Source organism: Physella acuta, unplaced genomic scaffold (genome assembly GCF_028476545.2).
Source record: "Physella acuta isolate Inbredline_101_S28 unplaced genomic scaffold, ASM2847654v3 ptg000386l, whole genome shotgun sequence".
Taxonomy (NCBI): Eukaryota; Metazoa; Mollusca; class Gastropoda; family Physidae; genus Physella; species Physella acuta.
Genome location: NW_026731905.1, coordinates 786,707 through 804,123, shown reverse-complemented (window position 1 = coordinate 804,123; position 17,417 = coordinate 786,707). Strand labels below are relative to the sequence as shown.

General features: G+C 34.3%; 2 protein-coding genes across 2 annotated transcripts; one reads left to right on the top strand and one right to left on the bottom strand.

The window, feature by feature from the left end:
* Nucleotides 1–1,900: 1,900 nt before the first annotated feature.
* Nucleotides 1,901–10,614, top strand: LOC131942066 (eukaryotic translation initiation factor 3 subunit F). The gene is made up of 8 exons (XM_059301772.1): nucleotides 1,901–2,056; nucleotides 7,257–7,327; nucleotides 7,442–7,521; nucleotides 7,810–7,947; nucleotides 8,364–8,455; nucleotides 8,678–8,814; nucleotides 9,928–10,041; nucleotides 10,463–10,614. Exons 1-8 carry the CDS (start codon nucleotides 1,948–1,950, stop codon nucleotides 10,538–10,540), a joined length of 819 nt encoding a protein of 272 aa, XP_059157755.1. The 5' UTR covers nucleotides 1,901–1,947; the 3' UTR covers nucleotides 10,541–10,614.
* A 937-nt stretch (nucleotides 10,615–11,551) lies between these two features.
* On the bottom strand, nucleotides 11,552–16,614 carry LOC131942068 (histone deacetylase complex subunit SAP30 homolog). The gene is made up of 5 exons (XM_059301776.1): nucleotides 16,415–16,614; nucleotides 14,031–14,193; nucleotides 13,280–13,402; nucleotides 12,909–13,007; nucleotides 11,552–12,404 (listed from the first exon to the last, which is right to left on the bottom strand). Exons 1-5 carry the CDS (start codon nucleotides 16,459–16,461, stop codon nucleotides 12,297–12,299), a joined length of 540 nt encoding a protein of 179 aa, XP_059157759.1. The 5' UTR covers nucleotides 16,462–16,614; the 3' UTR covers nucleotides 11,552–12,296.
* Nucleotides 16,615–17,417: the final 803 nt, after the last annotated feature.

Below are 17,417 nucleotides of genomic sequence, written 5' to 3'. Positions count from 1 at the left end.
GCGGTACTTCCACCCACCCCCCACCACCACGGTTATCTTAGCACCTGAGGTCCACTAATTATTGGTATAATTTGAATCAATGGTCAAACTGCATCAGGGGCGTCCTTTGGTGCAACGAGGGTCGTGACACACGGAGCCCCTCCTGCCCCCCCCCCCCCCACCAGCACTAAGTTACCTACATTCGAGTTAAAAAGAGCAGTACACAATGGATACATTGTGCTACGTTAACGCCCGGGTTGGCGCCCGGTAACCCTACAAAGGGGCGGTCGCCGATTGGTGTTCTTCCTCAACTTTGAGAAGGGTGATCAACTTCCAAACAATTTAATGTTTTCATGCAGAACACCACAGGTGTCTGGGCAGTAGTGTGGACAAATCCATGACCCACAATATAGATCTAAGAAATTTAGTGCTCACATTATTTACATTTTGCCAAAATAACTCGAGTCCTAATCAACCAAAATCTTTTTAAAAAATGGTATTTCCGTTCTATTTAATGCCACTTAAACAGAAGTGGGGTTTTACGTCGGTCAGTAAATATTTAATTTCCATTACTATGGAATCACGTTAAGGAAAACTAAGACGGCTAGGCAAAGTACTGACCACACTATCTCTTTATATGCTGAGGTAATTGTTGGTAACTGATCGTTGGGGTGAAGGGCGCTGACACTCAACTGAAAGGTATACAACTGCAAATTTTAACGTCATTAATGTTAAAGGGGTTTCTCCATAATTCACTGTACTTAGGGGTCAGCCATAAATGACGTCACGCTTTTAAAAAAAAGATTTTTAGCCCCCTACCCCACCGTCACACATCGTCACAAAAAGTCAAACCCTCTAAAATTGCAGCTTATTTTTTTTAACATGGATTTTTTTTCTAAAATATGTGCTGAGTTCGATCAGAATAGAGTTTAATAATCGATTTCTAATACAATTTACAAAAAGCTATTTAAAATCGCGAAATAACAGTTAAAATTATATTTTTGAAAATGCAACAGTATGTGACGCCATACTCCCTTAACTTTCCCCCTGCACTTCATTACACAGCCACAAAATTTAGAACACCCCTCCCCCTGTGAGTGTGTCGTCATGTCAGGACGACCCCCCCCCCCCCCTCCCCTATCAAAAAAAGGACAAATCATTGAAATTTCTTGCGTGAAATATTGATAACAAATAGAGTCAAAACCGAAGTCAACCGTTGTTGCGGTATGTTACCAAACTAGGACCGTCAAGAAGACCCTAACTAAGCCTTAAAGTAAACTACAGTTACTATAAATAAAAACATTCGGTAGAGCGCGTTCGCGGGAAACCGCAAAGCACATTTCTCGTTCGGAATGACGTACTTAGTTACCGGGTGGTCAAATTGGAAGTTTTGATGCTAAAATGTATTTAATCAATCTTAGTAAATCTAGGCCTAATTAGGTATATATTAATTTGAAATATTTCCCTTTTCATGGTTTGTAAAATGCATTAGAGATTCTAGCAATCACACGCGACAAGTGTTCATATATTTAGACAACTGTAGGTGGATTATGCCCCCCCCACCCCAGAATGAGAAATTAAATACGAAACACGTTACTATTCTGGCGCTGAGTTCGTTGAAGTTGACAATAACATCATGATAGGCCAAATTATATATTTTTTTTAATTTTACATAAGTCAAATGTGTCTTATGTTTGGATTTAAAATTGAAATTCATTATATTTATAAAAATCGTCAATAAATTTGCAGAAATTTTGTGTTGTTTATTTAGTTCGTGAAGGCAGTCAGTAAAAGATCACACCACACCATAAAAATGACCGCACGTAAAACTGTAAACAAACAGATTCACGACAAATACTCCCGTCTAGCTCATGTATTGTGTTTGACCCAGTTCAAACATTGACAAAAGAAGACATATTTCAGCAGTATATTTTATCACTTTATCTGGCATTTCTAATTACCAACAAAATGGCTTCCAGCCTAGTGTGTAAAGTTCACACCGTGGTCCTGTTTAGTGTTATTGATGCATATGAAAGAAGAAATGAAGATGCCAAAAGGGTTATTGGAACCTTACTAGGTAATTTATTATTCGTTTTTGGTCGTATAAAATTTATATAGATTTAAGTTAAAGGGATACAATTTAACATATGGAGCTCTCTCTAGATTTTGTGAAGTTAACTAAAAAATAAAAATGAATAACCACTGTCGACTGCCGGTCCGAGTGGAATTGATTAAGATTAAACTTCATTTTAGCGTAATTTATTCGCCGCTTTACATTCACCTCCAGTTGTTTTATTAAAACAACTGAAACACACATAAACGTTAGGAAAAGACTAGAGAACCCTACTGAAGCGCGAACACTTTCACTTTGTAGGAGCGAACACTTCGTGCTTCGTCAGTTTTTGGCTCATAGAAACTTTAATTAGCATGTCTCATGCGAAACCACGGCGCCTGCACGTGAACTGTTCATTTATGAACACTTCCGTGTCAAGTACTTCTGTTTTCTCTCAAGAATTATTTTTAGAAATTTTTTAACGTTGCATGGTACGTACATTTCTATTTTTACACCAGCCGGATGAAGTGACCTAGGGTTGGACTTAGGGGCAAAACTTGAACCAATCAACGCTTAGCACTATAAATAGCTTCTATGTATGTATGGAACATCGTTAATGTCAAGGTTAATGGGGTTTTTTGTGCTTGAACAATAAAAAAGGGGTGTTCGCTAACTTTTTTGGCCTTACATTGGAGCGGACAGCAGCACAAAAATATTATTAAATAAGAATTTAGAGCGTAAAAGGGGCTGGAAAGGGTCGAAATAAGGTCAAGAAGGCAGTGAAAGGCGAAAGAGGAGGGGAAATCATGTGACCTGGCTGGTTAATGAACTGCGCGAGCTGCAATGGCTGAATGGGATGAACTTTGGGAGTGTGGGAAAAAGGTTTTATACTATTAAAATTACCTCACAAACAATCAATAACACAATATAAATGCAATAGTTTTATCCCTCTACCGTTTAGTGAAAGCAAAACTGGTCGCCATTTTAGTAAGCGCATGTACCATGAGATACCACGAAAATGAAATTCTCATCAAAATGCTTACACGTATACATTTTCTGAAAGTATATTGGGCAAGGAATTTTTTTTTGATACACAAATTATGTTATATTGATATTGACATTTACAGGAAGAGTATTATTTGACTACTCAACATCTGTATTCCACCCACCCTAAAACCCCAAAAACATTTCCAAAACACATAGAAACTACATTTTTAGATACTAGAAGTCATTAGCCTAGCTTTATAGAAAATAGATAGTTTTATAAACTACTGTTGAGAAGCAATTTTGTATGAATTATTTCATTCATGACTCTTATTATGCTCAATCTAAGAATTACAGTAAAAAATGCATAAATTTTCATTAGTAAATCTAGTTTTTTATTAAAATATTTACTACTGAAACAAAGACCACAAACATGATTGTCTAGTCATCTCTATATTTTTCTCATTGTAATTAATCATATAAAGATGTTCTAAGGTTAATTTATAATCAAGATCGACCATCTGCAGCTTTATACAGACATTTTCAAAGTAAAATATTGAAGACATATTCACTCCCGTTTTAAAACAAAAATCAAAGCTCATGTACAAACAGAAAGCAATCCAATACCAAAAACAGGAAGGAAATTCATTTTTTAATAGTTACTTCCCCTTAACCAACATATATTTATTCATTCGCATTTTCAATTGCGATTTTAATAACGTCCGTAACACCACAGAAAGGAGAATTACAGCAGATGATCGGCCGTTTTGCTCGTGGTTAACATTTTAAACAGTAATTCTAAGAAGGTCACTGGAACTAAAGGAAAAGCTGGCAAGAAAAAACAGAACACCTCAATATAGATAGAGATGGTCATAAACTATGGAGTATTGCAAAAAGGCTAAACCAAGAAGAAAACAGAGCTACTCCCATAGTCATCGACATTGAAAACACGATCAAAACAGAAAAGGATGCAGCAAAAGAATTTATAACCCACTTTAGCAAAGTGGGACAAATAAATATCTGCCACCAAAGAGTAGAAGAGGTTAAAAATCAAACTGAAGTTAAAGAAAAACTACAGAAAGTCTCTCCCCCCTCCTCCACTGGAATGGTAGCTCGAATTAGCAAGAAGGAGCTCGGAGAAGCAATGAAGCTCCTCAAACTTAAGCAAGCTCCAGGCCCTGACAAAATCTCAAATGATATGCTCATGCACTTGGGCCCCAATGCTAAGAAAAAACTGCTCCAAATATTTAATGCAAGCTGGAAATCTGGGAAAATCCCAAATATTTGGAAAAAAGCAATCATGATACCTGTTCTAAAAACAGGAAAACCCAGGAACAAAGTCGATAGCTATCGCCCAATAAGTTTAACAAGCTGCGTTTGTAAACTGATGGAAAGAGTAGTAAACAACAGACTGACCTGGTTTCTAGAATCGAACAATCTACTAGCAGACGAACAGGCAGGCTTCAGGAAGTGCAGATCCACTGAAGACCAAATCACCTTCATTTCTCAGGAAATAGAAGATGGCTTTCAAGAAAAAAAACCAACCTCAATAGTGTGGGTCGACTTTGAAAAAGCCTTTGACAAGGTTTGGGAGCAAGGCTTAATTCTAAAGCTAATAAACCATCAAGTATCTCATAACATGCTAAACTGGATAAAAGGTTACCTAAGCAACCGAAAAGCATCAGTCTCCATGCAAGGAAAAAGAAGTCACACAGTAACTATAAAAAATGGAGTCCCTCAAGGAGGAGTCTTGTCTCCTACTCTCTTCCTCATTTATATAAATGACTTAAATGAAAACATCCCAAGGAGAGTAAAAAGAAGCATGTTTGCAGACGACCTTTCACTAATCAGCACAGAGGAATGTATTGGTACCTCAAAATTTCGTCTTCAAGAAACACTTGACAAGCTCGGCAAATGGACCAAAAACTGGGGCTTATCCATCAATACCAAGAAAACAACTTATTCAATCTTCACCTTATCAACTAAACATCAAAAAATGAAACTTACCCTAGAAAACCAAGAGCTAGAAAAAAATGACCACCCCAAATACCTAGGAGTCACTTTTGACACTCGACTTACCTGGAGAAAACAAATAGAAAACACACAAAGTAATGGGATCAAAAGACTTAATCTAATGAGGAAACTGGCAGGAACAGACTGGGGAGCAAATCACCACATCCTGAAAAAAACCTACACCAGCTATGTGAGACCTACGTTAGAATATGGTGCTTCGGCTTGGGGCTCAGCAGCAAAAACAAATATTAGCAAAATTGACAAAGTTCAGAACATTGGTTTGAGAATAATGACAGGAGCCATGAAAACAACACCCATAAATGCTATGGAGGAAATAGCCGCTCTTAGCTCAATAGAAGAAAGAAGAGAATCAAAAATCCTCACTCATTACACAAAGCTAGAGGCACTGGAAAACCATAACCTAAAACAAAAACTCCAGAAACCCAGTCCATCAACCAGACTACAAAGAACAAGTTTCATCAAAGAAGCAAAGAATCTGAAAAAGAAATATGAAATCGAAAATATCATTCCTGAAGCAATAAAAACTCAAAACCTCTCCCCGCCTTGGATCTCCCACTGTCACTTAACCATTATTGACTCAATAGACACCATAGGAAAAAAATCTGACTATGATCTAGAAGAACTTAAGAAAATAACAAATAAACACATTAAGGATCAGTACCCCAGCAATACCTGGATTAGAGTTTTCACAGATGGCTCAGCTGAAGATGCCACAAAAAACGGCGGGGCTGGCATCCTTATTGAATGGCCAAGCGGAAAAAGCCTGGAAAAGGCAATAGCCACAGGCAGCCTATCTGACAATTTTAGGGCAGAAAAAGAAGCTTTAGAACACGCAGCAAACCTCCTGTCAGAACACCCTGAATCACCGAATAGTCAGATTGTATTTCTTACAGATGCCAAATCAGTCCTGCAATCCCTACAAAATCCGGAGTCCTATATTCAAACACTCATGACAGCACTAGAGAGGCTAAAAAATACCTGCAGCAGAATTGTGCTGCAGTGGATCCCAGGCCACTGCCAGATCCAGGGTAACGAGATCGCAGACCAGCTGGCAAAAATTGGGGGAAAGAAACCACAACCGGAAATTTCGCTACACCCAAAAGAAATAAAAAGAATAATTAAACACAAACAAACGCAAATGTGGTCTGTCACACACCCTCACTACATTAAAGACGACGGCTATTACAATTTAACACGAAAACAACAATACATAATCTTTCGACTTAGAACAGGCCACAACAGACTAAATCAACACATGCACAAAAAACTGAAGGTTGGGTGTAGCGAAATGTGTCCTTGTGGCAAGGCCCCGGAAAACACGGAGCACGTACTCCAGGATTGTACTCTGTATAGCCAGGCAAGAGGCAGACACTGGCCCCAGCCCACCCCACTCAGGGAAAAATTATATGGGACACCTGACAAACTGGAAACCACAGTCCGGTTTGTCCATGAAGTTGGACTTGTTGTCTAATTCCTCCAACATATTCAAAAATTAAGAACGAAGAAGAAGAAGAAGAACTGGAACTAAGATGAAAAATCGTCGGAAGTCATACATTTGGGGTGGACACCATATTGTTGTGGCAACCGGCCACGCCTCCAGGCTAGCAAGCAAGCAATACTATTAATTTTGGCTCAATAGCTGTGCTTTGGGCTCAAATTACCCTTACTACTTACTTTATAATAGCTGTGCAATGTGCTTCTTCTGACAAAACTATCTGTACAGTGTGGTCGTCCAGTTGTGCTTCAGACGGGGGCGTTTACTTTATAATAGCTGTGCAATGTGCTTCTTCTGACAAAACTATCTGTACAGTGTGGTCGTCCAGTTGTGCTTCAGAGGGGGGCGTCAGGGTTAAGCATTCATAGTATTGTTATAGTATATCTTGTAAAGAGATCTAGTTTGTAAGTTAAATATAAAATCTACCTTTTAGACTGCATTTTTCAAATTAACTAAACCCTGTATGTTAAAGCTGTGGGAGGGTTGAACCACTACCATGTGAGAATACCACTACCATAACCAGTCATTATGCCAATACTTATCTCAACAATACAAAAAAATTATTTTTTCTCCATGTCATTGATTTATTTTAAAATATTTTATTGATCCAGCACAAACTGGTTCTAAGTCTTTATATTTCTTAATTTTGTATCTTCAGTTATAAATATTTACTTGTTAAAATTAGAAATTGAGCTTGCTTATTCAATCCAGGAGTATGTGAGAAGGGTGTCGTGGAAGTCACAAATTGTTTTGCTGTTCCTCACAATGAATCAGATGATGAAGTAAGTGTACTGTATAGATTTAAATTTGGTGTCAGATTGGAAATTAAAGAAGAAAAATATTAATATTATTATGTAATTTTTAGTTGATTGGGTTTTTATTTTTAATTTTTAAAGGTTGCTGTCGACATTGAATATGCTAGAAATATGTTTGAGCTTCACAAAAGAGTGAATAATAATGAAACAATTGTTGGTTGGTAAGTAGTTATCTTGTATTTTGCTTTAATTTTAAAATACAGCTGATAAATCAGCTTCATCTTTTAAAGAAAACACTTTTGCATGGACATAAATATATAAATTTTATATCTAGTAATATCTAGTAATAAATTTTGTTCCTTTAAAACTATTTTTGTGGATCTTGTAGTATATAAAAATAACAGAGCATACAATGTTACTTTGTATAAACTTTATGATTGTAAAGAATGTTCTTATTTGCATTATTTCAATTTGTGTATTTTAAATTATAAGTTTTGCTCTTCTTTTAGGTTTTCAACAGGCTCAGAAGTTTCAGTACATTCAGTGCTTATCCATGACTATTACTCTAGGGAAGCGAAAAATCCTATTCACCTTACTGTAGACACATTCGTTAGAGGGGGCAAAATGGGAATAAAAGCCTATCACAGGTAACTAACGCTGCAAGTAATTATTGTATCATGTTTTAGCACTTAATCCTAATAAATTGTAGTTAAATTTTTAAAACAACTGACAAAAGATCATAGTTATTTTTACAAAATAAAGTTTCTCTTTTGGGCCTGTAATCCATGGAGTGGGGAAGGTAGAGTTCACATTTTTCTGTGACCTCGACCTAAGGAGGGATTGTGTGGTCAGCACTATGCCCAGATACTTCTACTGAAGTTAGGTACTCATAAGAGGTGGGTGGACTCAGGGACGTCCTTTGGTCTCAGACCCAGTATCCAAACTTGAGACTTTATGGTTAACTGTCTTCCATCTGACAATGCTTCCATCTAACAAAGCATGCTTCCATCTGACAATGCCATCCCATACAAGTTTTAGTAAGAATTGCATTATATCTTTGCAGCACATCAATTGGTGTTCCGGGCAAAACAACAGGTACAATGTTTACCCCGGTGCCAGTTGAAATTGTTAACTATGAACCTGAACAAGTTGGAGGTAAATATTAAACATTTAAGCTTTAAATAAATGTCTGCTAGTAGCACTGATACATCTAGGGTTTCAGTAGCTATAAAAGTTATGTAATAGCTGCAACGGGAACTTATTCAAAGTACTATTATTTCTCCCTCATGTTTGCTCTTGAAATAGGTTCAATAAGTTTTATCAAATTTTTAAAAGTAAACTCTTTTTATGACACTAAATTGAGAACTGTAATTTCAGTTGAAGTCCTTCAAAAAGGAAAGTACAATTCCAAGCGACTTGTCAAGCTGAATTCTGATCTGAGACAGGTTGAGAACCTATCAGTCTGGCTTAAAGACAGCCTTGTACATGTTATACAATATGTTGATGATGTTTTGGTAAGTTTTATTAACCATTTACCGACCTGAGGATCAAAACTATTTTACTTCCCTTAGGGCCAGGTGAAAAGACTACGCATTTTTCAACCATGGCACTTTTTTAAATAACCACTTCTATATATATAATTCTCTTCTTGGAGACGTTAGAAAAAGAGCTGTAAGCGCAGCAGTCCCCTCTCTTCCTCTCTAGGCATATCGCAACCACCCTCACCCCACATGGTCTGATGAGCTGTGGTTCACGCTAAATGTTTACAATTGTAGAGCCGGGTTTAGTGACGCCTATTAGGGGTACATAATTTAGTTTGAAACTATTTAAACTGGGGGGGGGGTAACTAAGAGGAGGCTGCTTTCACGGGGTGGGGCAAAGGAGGGTTTTAGTGTTTTAAAGCAAATTTTTTCAGTGACAGCAATGCTACTGTCGAATTCACAAATTATGAATTACTGAAAAGTAGAAAATAAAACTAAATAGTGGCGGGTGTGATACGCCGCGGGTGGCTCGTTAGTTTATAAAATAAAAAGCAATGTACGCAAAACTGGACCAAGTTTATTATGCATGAAGTTAAAAAGCTTCATAATTTACTAATTAATAAAAATAACACTAATCCCAGAAAAACATACACAAAACACTATTCTAATATTTCTACAAAAATTTTATTTTAGATGCTAAAAATAAACTTCAACGTTGTCACTGGAGCTACTTTCTTACATTATAAAGAAAGCCAGATTCAATGGCAGAGGCATTTTAATTAGATTTAATTTCTCTAATTATATTGCCGTATTTTGAGAAAAAATTCTTAACTTTAGAAAAATTGTAGAAAACGGACCACTAGTGATAGAACGAGAAAACAAAGTAAATAAAACGTATTATTTCCCGCTTCTGCCAGTATCTTCAAAATCTCGTTACCAATGAGACTTCCGCTCCTACGTGTAAATAAACGTACTATACATAGTAGGGCGCACTGGGCTGTAAAGGGTTAATGCCTTTCTTATTTATGCACACATTAGTAAAACTTTTCTGAAAACAATTATAAAAATCCTTTTCCTTGTTCTTTATTTTAAGCTATATTTTGTTGCTTGATCATGCATTCAGATTTTACATATATTTTTTTTTAGTCTGGAAAGTTGCCATCTGACAATGTTACAGGGAGATTCCTTCTTGATCTAGTTACTGGTGTACCACATATTGAAGCAGACAAATTTGAAGAAATGCTTAATGCCAACATGAAGGTAAAATTTAGAGCCCAAATTAATTCCCCTCTTCCTTAAAATAAATACTTTTATAAACAAAATTTGATATGAGTGCAGTCTATTAGTTAGCTTCATTTGATCCTTTGCCAACGAACAATTATTATTTTTAGAGTTTCGATAATTTCTTCCAGTGAGCCCTTCAATTATTATGTCCATTTATTATAACTTGGGGATGAAAATTGTATTAATTCCTCATGAGCTCTTTTAACATTCATTTACATTTTTTTTATTATTCTTGTATACTCTTGCTATTTTTATATGAGTTCTATCATATGTCCGTCTTTATTACCTTACTTTGTAGAACCAGCTGTGTAGATAGTCACACTAAGACCATTACATGAAACTTAAACTTTGCTCTTCACACACATTTTAAATTTTGTTACATTATTTTAATTTCCAGGACTTGTTGATGGTGGTATATCTGGCCAATCTAACCAAGACACAGCTTGCACTGAATGAGAAATTGAGCACACTGTGAAGCTCCTAACACTGTAAAATAGTCATAAGTTAAACATACAATTTGAGAATAAAATATGCTTGCGCAGCCTGCAATCCTTGAGTTATTTTAGTTATTTTTCTAAATGCATAGCACCATTTTATGTACTTTTATAAATATCCTACAATAAAATACATCCTGCTCTGTTAATCTAGTCATTACCACTATGCACATAGAAACCACATTGATATTTATATGTGACTTAAAATACCTAAAGATAATCCTATTTTTCCCTTAGAAGAAAATTTTCCACTAAATACTTTGACACGCATTTTTAAAAATCAAATTTATTTAGAAAATGTGGGGAAAGCTGTTATTTTACTTTATTTTGTTCACATATTTCTATTTCACAATAAAATATGGAAACTGTCCGCCTTAAAATAAGGGGGATAAAAATACTATAAAGAAAGTTGAGAGTAGAATTCTATGACAAATCGCAAAACTGTGGCACTTGTATAAATGTTTAAAGATAAAATGTGGAGAAAAATGATCTTCCTCAGGATTCTAATTATGTGCAGTCATGGTACATGATTTACCACTGAGTATTAGGTCTAGCAAAAAGAAGTTCAGAAATGATTGAACATTCGTTTAGCTTCAGTATGTTAAACCTCTAAATTAGTGTTATGTAAGCTGTTAGCTATAAATGATTACTATATACATCTACTCATATATACTGTGTATGTACATTTTTTTCATAATTTAATTTTTGTTTAAAGTAGCTACTTTTCCATTCCTCGTTAATTCTTTAAATTCCTATTTTCTTTACAAAAACAGCATGTTTTTCAAAGACTATGCATGACTTAAATTGAGTGGAATTTTAATTTGAAGATGGTCTATCACATGTCTATTCCTTTTAGTTAATGGGAAAGGGAATCATGAGTTATATAATTAATTTTACAACAGTATTTTTATGCACTATAAAATGTAATAAAATACAAAACACATTGGAAAAAAAAACAACAGAGCTTTCTTTAACTTTTAAGAAGTAATTTTATTAACAGTTGTAGTGCTAAGCTTATAGAATTTCAAAATTTGTCTTAAATTTCTGTAAATAAAAATTAATCCCATCAGAACATGAAATATTTATAAATGGTTAAACCTTTTATACTTTGTGACTTCTCAAAATATATCAGCTCATGCTATGGCAGTTTAATTTTTGTTTAACAATCAAAATAGTACAGAAATGTATGCTATACATGATTTTAGTTAATACAACTTGTTATTTTTTAATAATGAGTAGGGAAAAAAATTTTGCCTGGTGTAAAGTCAGTGTTAAAATAACACTTATACAAAAAACAAACATTGCTTTTAAAAATAGAAAAATGCAACAATACTTATTTTGCAGTTATGAATGTTCCTAAAATTAGTGAACTGGTTGCTAAATTCTGTTATATGTATTTTCAAATTTTAGTGTTTATTATAGCTAAATCACTTTTACTGATATAACATTTATTCTCAAATGATATTAAATAAAAAGCAAGGAAACTAAACTTTACTTTTAATCTAAAGATGAACATCTTTAGCTCTAATTTATTTGCTTTTAATTAAAAAATCAAAACATTCATTTAATTCTTTTTAAATATATTATTGTTGAGAACTAAAAAAAAACAAAATTATTGAAAAATACCAGTGTTAATGACAAGTTGATGATGACTGAAGAGTTTTTAATTTAGAAGGCATTAACTATGGATTAAAACAATAGGAACTAATTAACCAGGGTCAATGTCAGGGTCAAACTTCAAGTAGAATCTTTGTTGTCATATCTCTTGGTCTTGGTTGTGTAAAAGAACATCTGGAGTATGTCTTTCTCCTTGACTGGTATTGTCTTGAAATGACTTGCAACTGCCTATAAGCACAAAAAAGGGTGGGGTTCAGCAAATAGATTATTTGACAAGTTTTTGTGGCTTCTTAAATAAAAATTGACAACAATGATGTCTATAGCTTTAACTCAGAAAATATCTAAGTCATATACATAGAGTATAGAGCATGCATATTCCTCTTACGAATGACTTTATGGTATCAATTTAGGAAAGTCATTAAAATAATGCAGTATTTTAAAAAACTAACAGTCCTTTAAAGAATTGAATAAATGGAATGGACATTTTAATAATCATATATGAATCTAAATTCATACGTAATGAAGACAATATTTATATATGCATACTAAGAGACACTGTTCACTAACAAAATAGATATTACCACATCATATTGTAAGGCATTTCCTCATTTTTAATTAAGGATATTTTTAACTTGGAAGTGGCACAGCAAGATAAATAAATGTGAAAAATAGTTTTAGATGTAGGCCAATGAGTATGCTTTATTTGATAGCAACAAAAGGTTAATAACTTACATCTGCTAACTGTGCCTTGCTTAAACCTGGTCGAGTTGATATTTTGTAATGCCGTTTATACTTTCTCAGTGTATTTACTGGCATTTGGTAGAAGTCAATCTAAAAAGATAAAATAATAATCATGAGGAAAGATAATAAATTCAAGCCCTTTATGGTATAAGTTATGGTTAACAAGGCTTTAAAAGCACTTGTATAAGGCCTCTTAAGTTGACCATATAAGGGGTGGTCGATAAATGATGTCACACAAGGGTTAGAACTCTGATCTGATGTTCTTTTAAAGAGAGGGAGGGGGGGGGGGGGTAATTTTTTGTTACATAAGGCAGGGGATGCCATAGAACAAAATGACATCATTTGCGGACAAGCCCTAATACCTCAACTATTTCTTCAACACCATCATGAAACCCTTGGTCGTCTTCACTGTCCTTACGCTTCCTTTTTGTTCTTATGTTCTGTATTTGTGTCTTGTGGTAGTCACAAATATAAATGTGTGGACTCTGTTGTCACAAAAATAGAGTATAGAAATAATGTAACAAGGTAAATAAAATGACCTTGTCTCATGAGATGTACATGCATAAAACAAGTTATCTATAAAACTCAAGTAAAACAAGTAAGTTGTAAAATATATAGTTAATATAGTTATGCACTAATTTAGTTTTCAATTCTAAAAAAAAACTATTTTAAACTGTTAATAAAACACTAGTATACAACATAAATTATTATGAACAAACAAGTAATATAATTTGATAAAATCTTTATATAGGTCATTATATTTATATGCCTATATGATATATATAATAATAATATATTGACCTACAAAAGTATAGTTGGTATTGTTTTACATGAATTAGTTTTTAATTCTAAGATAATTTAATATTAAACTGAATAAAAACAGAAGTATTATCAAATTATATAACAAAACTAAAAAGGGCTTAGTTGAAAAGTAGCTAAAGTAAAAAGTTATAATTTTCAGTAGAGCCCAACTTGCATGAATAAAACTTTGTTAGGGAATAAGGATTGAGTGTTCAGTCAAATACCTGAATTAATTCTTTTCTAGTACTGGGGCCCTATGAAAGAAAAATATACACAACAAATTTGAGGAAACATCAATAAAAAGTGCTTTACCACTTCATCCCGGGTAAGTTTCAGCTTGCGAGCTTGATTCTGGATGCGCTTACTGTAGCTAGCATTGCCAGCTTGCCTCTGACATTTTTCACCACTATCAATTAGACAGCAGATCTGATCATGACTGGACCTGCTATCATCTTCTGTGCTGAAACCATTAGTGCTGAAAAAAAAATTACTTAAACTAAGGGACAACACATTAAAAGAAAAAAAAATCAAGTTTTTATATACATTGTTGTAGACTAGATTTTGGCTAATATGCACATTGTAAACAATGAACAACAGTGTTAGAACTAAAAATCAATACTTCCTCTTGTCTCACTGCCTAACAACCAACTGTCACCTATGTTATTCTTTACTCATTTCATCAAGCTCACACTACACGTATTCTATCAAACAAAGCATTGGAAAATACCCTCACACATATCATCTGCCGTCAATATGTCCTTCTTAATTGTCTATGTCTTAATGTTTACTCTATCATTAGTCCATTCATATTTAAATGTACACACAGAATGTTATTACAGAATAAAGTTAATATTTAACAATTTTTATTTCCAGCCTTTTCAAACTGAACCATGAAAATATTCTTACAAAAAAAAAATGTTAAAGTGTGTTTTGAGGAATAAATGAGATGTCCTTTTGACTTGAATGATAAATGGCTTCCAAACTATTGGTTACAGTTACAGCAACCTTTTTTTAAAGAAATCTAACATTGACACTTTATACTCATACCCCCACTTTTGATATTTTAAAAAAATTAATAGACAGAATATACATGGCTGTGTGGTTGGATGGTAGAGCGCACATTGGCAAACCTGAAAGTTTGAGTTCTGATCACAGGCTCTAGTCTGAAGGAGGTCCCTGAATCCATAAAACTCTGATGGATACCTGACTCACATTAGGGAAAGTAAAGGCGATCTGTTTTTAATCTTACCCACCATTAATTGGTTACTAGCTAGGAGGTGTTCATAAAATCTGTAATAGATGACCATGTTTTTACTTCTAAGCATTGTAAAAAAATAATGTAGACACTATAATATCTACAAAGTACAACATGGATGACAGTGATAATAATATGTAATAAAAAGTAAAGAATAATATAAAAACTGTGCAAGCACTAGCGAATTAGTGATGAGATATTTACAAAAGAAATTTTTTTTTTGTTTTTGTTAAATCTAAATAGTAAATAACTTTAATTTGAACTATTGGGCTTGACTTGACGTTGAGCTTATTAACCTGCAAAACCGAATATAGTTGATGTAAAAAAGCTGGTACTGCTAGAGTTAGATGTAGTTAGAACTTCAGAGGGCTAGTATTATCTTCTTCTTCTTAATTGTAATATTTAAGGGGATTTCCTCCAACACAATTAAGTATTAATAAACATGTTATGCCCTAAGATGGCCAGTTAACTCAAACTTTTTCCTTCTTTGCTTTCTGGATTTGCTTCAATAACCTTTATCTACCTAAGAACAATCTGCAATGCAGCAGTTATTTGATTTTGGAGCTTTCTCTCCTAAATGGGTTGCTGTCACCAGTTAATGAGTCTCATCTTAACGGGGTCTAAACTCTGGACATTTGAAGTAAGTTTAGTAAGCTATTATACTCCCCAAATTAATAATATGATATTTAGGATTAGGGTTGAAGAATTACCTAGAGTTTACAAGCTGCTAAAGAATAAAGATGATTCTTCCTACCAGTCTGAAGACATGGAGAAGAACGGTTGAAGAAGAGGCTAAAGCAGCTGGGCACACATGGGCACAGATAAAGGGGGCAGCCCGAAACCGTCCGATGGAGATGCGTGGTTGCAGCCCTTTGCTCCCCATGGGCCACAAACGAATGATGATGACCAGTCTGACTGAACCTAATCAGTCCTGAGGCCTGATGATTCGCTAATAATTTTGTTTACTAGATCCATATAGATTTTCTAGATCTATGAGTCTAAAAGCAGCCAAACAGTACACTATACTATGCATATGATAGAACAAGTCCACTAATCTAGATCTACCTGACTTGTCACTGTGACTGTTAGTAGTTACTAGTTAGTACTACTACTAGATCTAGATCTAGGAATCTAGATCTAGAATCTAGATCTAGATCTAGATGATATTTTATATTTATAAGTAAGTAGAAGGTCGGAGTTAAAGCAAAGTTAAATTTTGTTAAATTTACGTTCATTTGTAACTAAATAGAGAGACATCAAGTAACAGATTTTCAATGGATAATACAACAGTAATTTTATGAATAAATACGTCAAATATAACGTCAGAAGTCAAAGTTGTGAACAGACAAACAACAGGTCTGCCGTCGGCTACACATTTCTCTTGACAAAAATTTTTAGCTTCAATTTAAAATCAAGTTTAACCAAGATCAAGTAATCCTACCTCATATTAGCTGTTTTAGAATTGAGTGAGAATGTATTTGACTGCATCAGAAATGTTCTAAACACTATTACATCACATCAATAAAGTAGTTTTGTTGAATTCATTTCAATTACAATTTCGCGATTGATAGGATGTCGTATGTAGAATATAACACATTACGCTACCAAGTAAAACACTGCTACACACAACACATACTGATGTGCTGCAAGCGGTGAATGTTTATAAAGAATCCAAGAAATTAATACCGCAGACACAATCGTAAAGGCTATGCAAAAATAAAATACTCAACTATCTCAAAGTATTATATTTTAACAGCGTAGAAATATGAACAAAACCGATGGTAAACTAAGTACTAGACTATATTTTATAACTCTGTAAATGATGCACTTGATAAATCTAAGTCTGCCGCCCCCTACCCCGAAAGTTTCAAGTGACCCCCAACCCCTCCTCGGGTCTGAAAGGAACACTAATCTATTCTTCATCGCAAAGACCGCATATACAGGCTTCTCTAGTAGATCCAAATATAATCAATTAACTAATTATTAATTGTGAACATAAAATGTATATAGTTGAATATGTTTAAAAATATATGTTTAAAATCTACAAATCTAGATCTAATGAATTCATTTACTAACAAGGCGATTATAGTTGTAATATCTCTAAATATGCAAATTTCACTGGAATTCGTATTTATTTTTTTACCTACTGGTACCACTCTTGTAACAAGAGCTGTCTTCTTTTAGTTTATCCTAAGAAGTTAAAATGACAAGATCGGTCCGAAATCGGAAAGCGAACTGTGCAGTACAATTGTGCAGACGTTAGGACCCGTTTGGTCGAGACTGGAAATGTCTGGAATGTGTCGCTATACTCGGTACATCCACTTCCATAACTACGAAAAAGACTTCGAAGTTAGCATCTCCGACACTACAGCATACCTCCAATTAAATATTGGTCAACTTATCAAATATCTTACGCTGGGCTTTTGCAGAATAGCTCGGCGCTT

Coding starts and splice junctions, on each gene's coding strand:
- LOC131942066 (XM_059301772.1), top strand. CDS start 1,948: ATGGCTTCCAGCCTAGTGTGTAAAGTTCACACCGTGGTCCTGTTTAGT. Junction 7,522..7,809: donor AATGAAACAATTGTTGGTTG/GTAAGTAGTTAT, acceptor CTCTTCTTTTAG/GTTTTCAACAGGCTCAGAAG. Junction 10,042..10,462: donor TGCTTAATGCCAACATGAAG/GTAAAATTTAGA, acceptor TTTAATTTCCAG/GACTTGTTGATGGTGGTATA.
- LOC131942068 (XM_059301776.1), bottom strand. CDS start 16,461: ATGCAGTCAAATACATTCTCACTCAATTCTAAAACAGCTAATATGAG. Junction 14,194..16,414: donor TCTAAAACAGCTAATATGAG/GTAGGATTACTT, acceptor TTTTTTTTTCAG/CACTAATGGTTTCAGCACAG. Junction 13,008..13,279: donor GTGTTGAAGAAATAGTTGAG/GTATTAGGGCTT, acceptor TTATCTTTTTAG/ATTGACTTCTACCAAATGCC.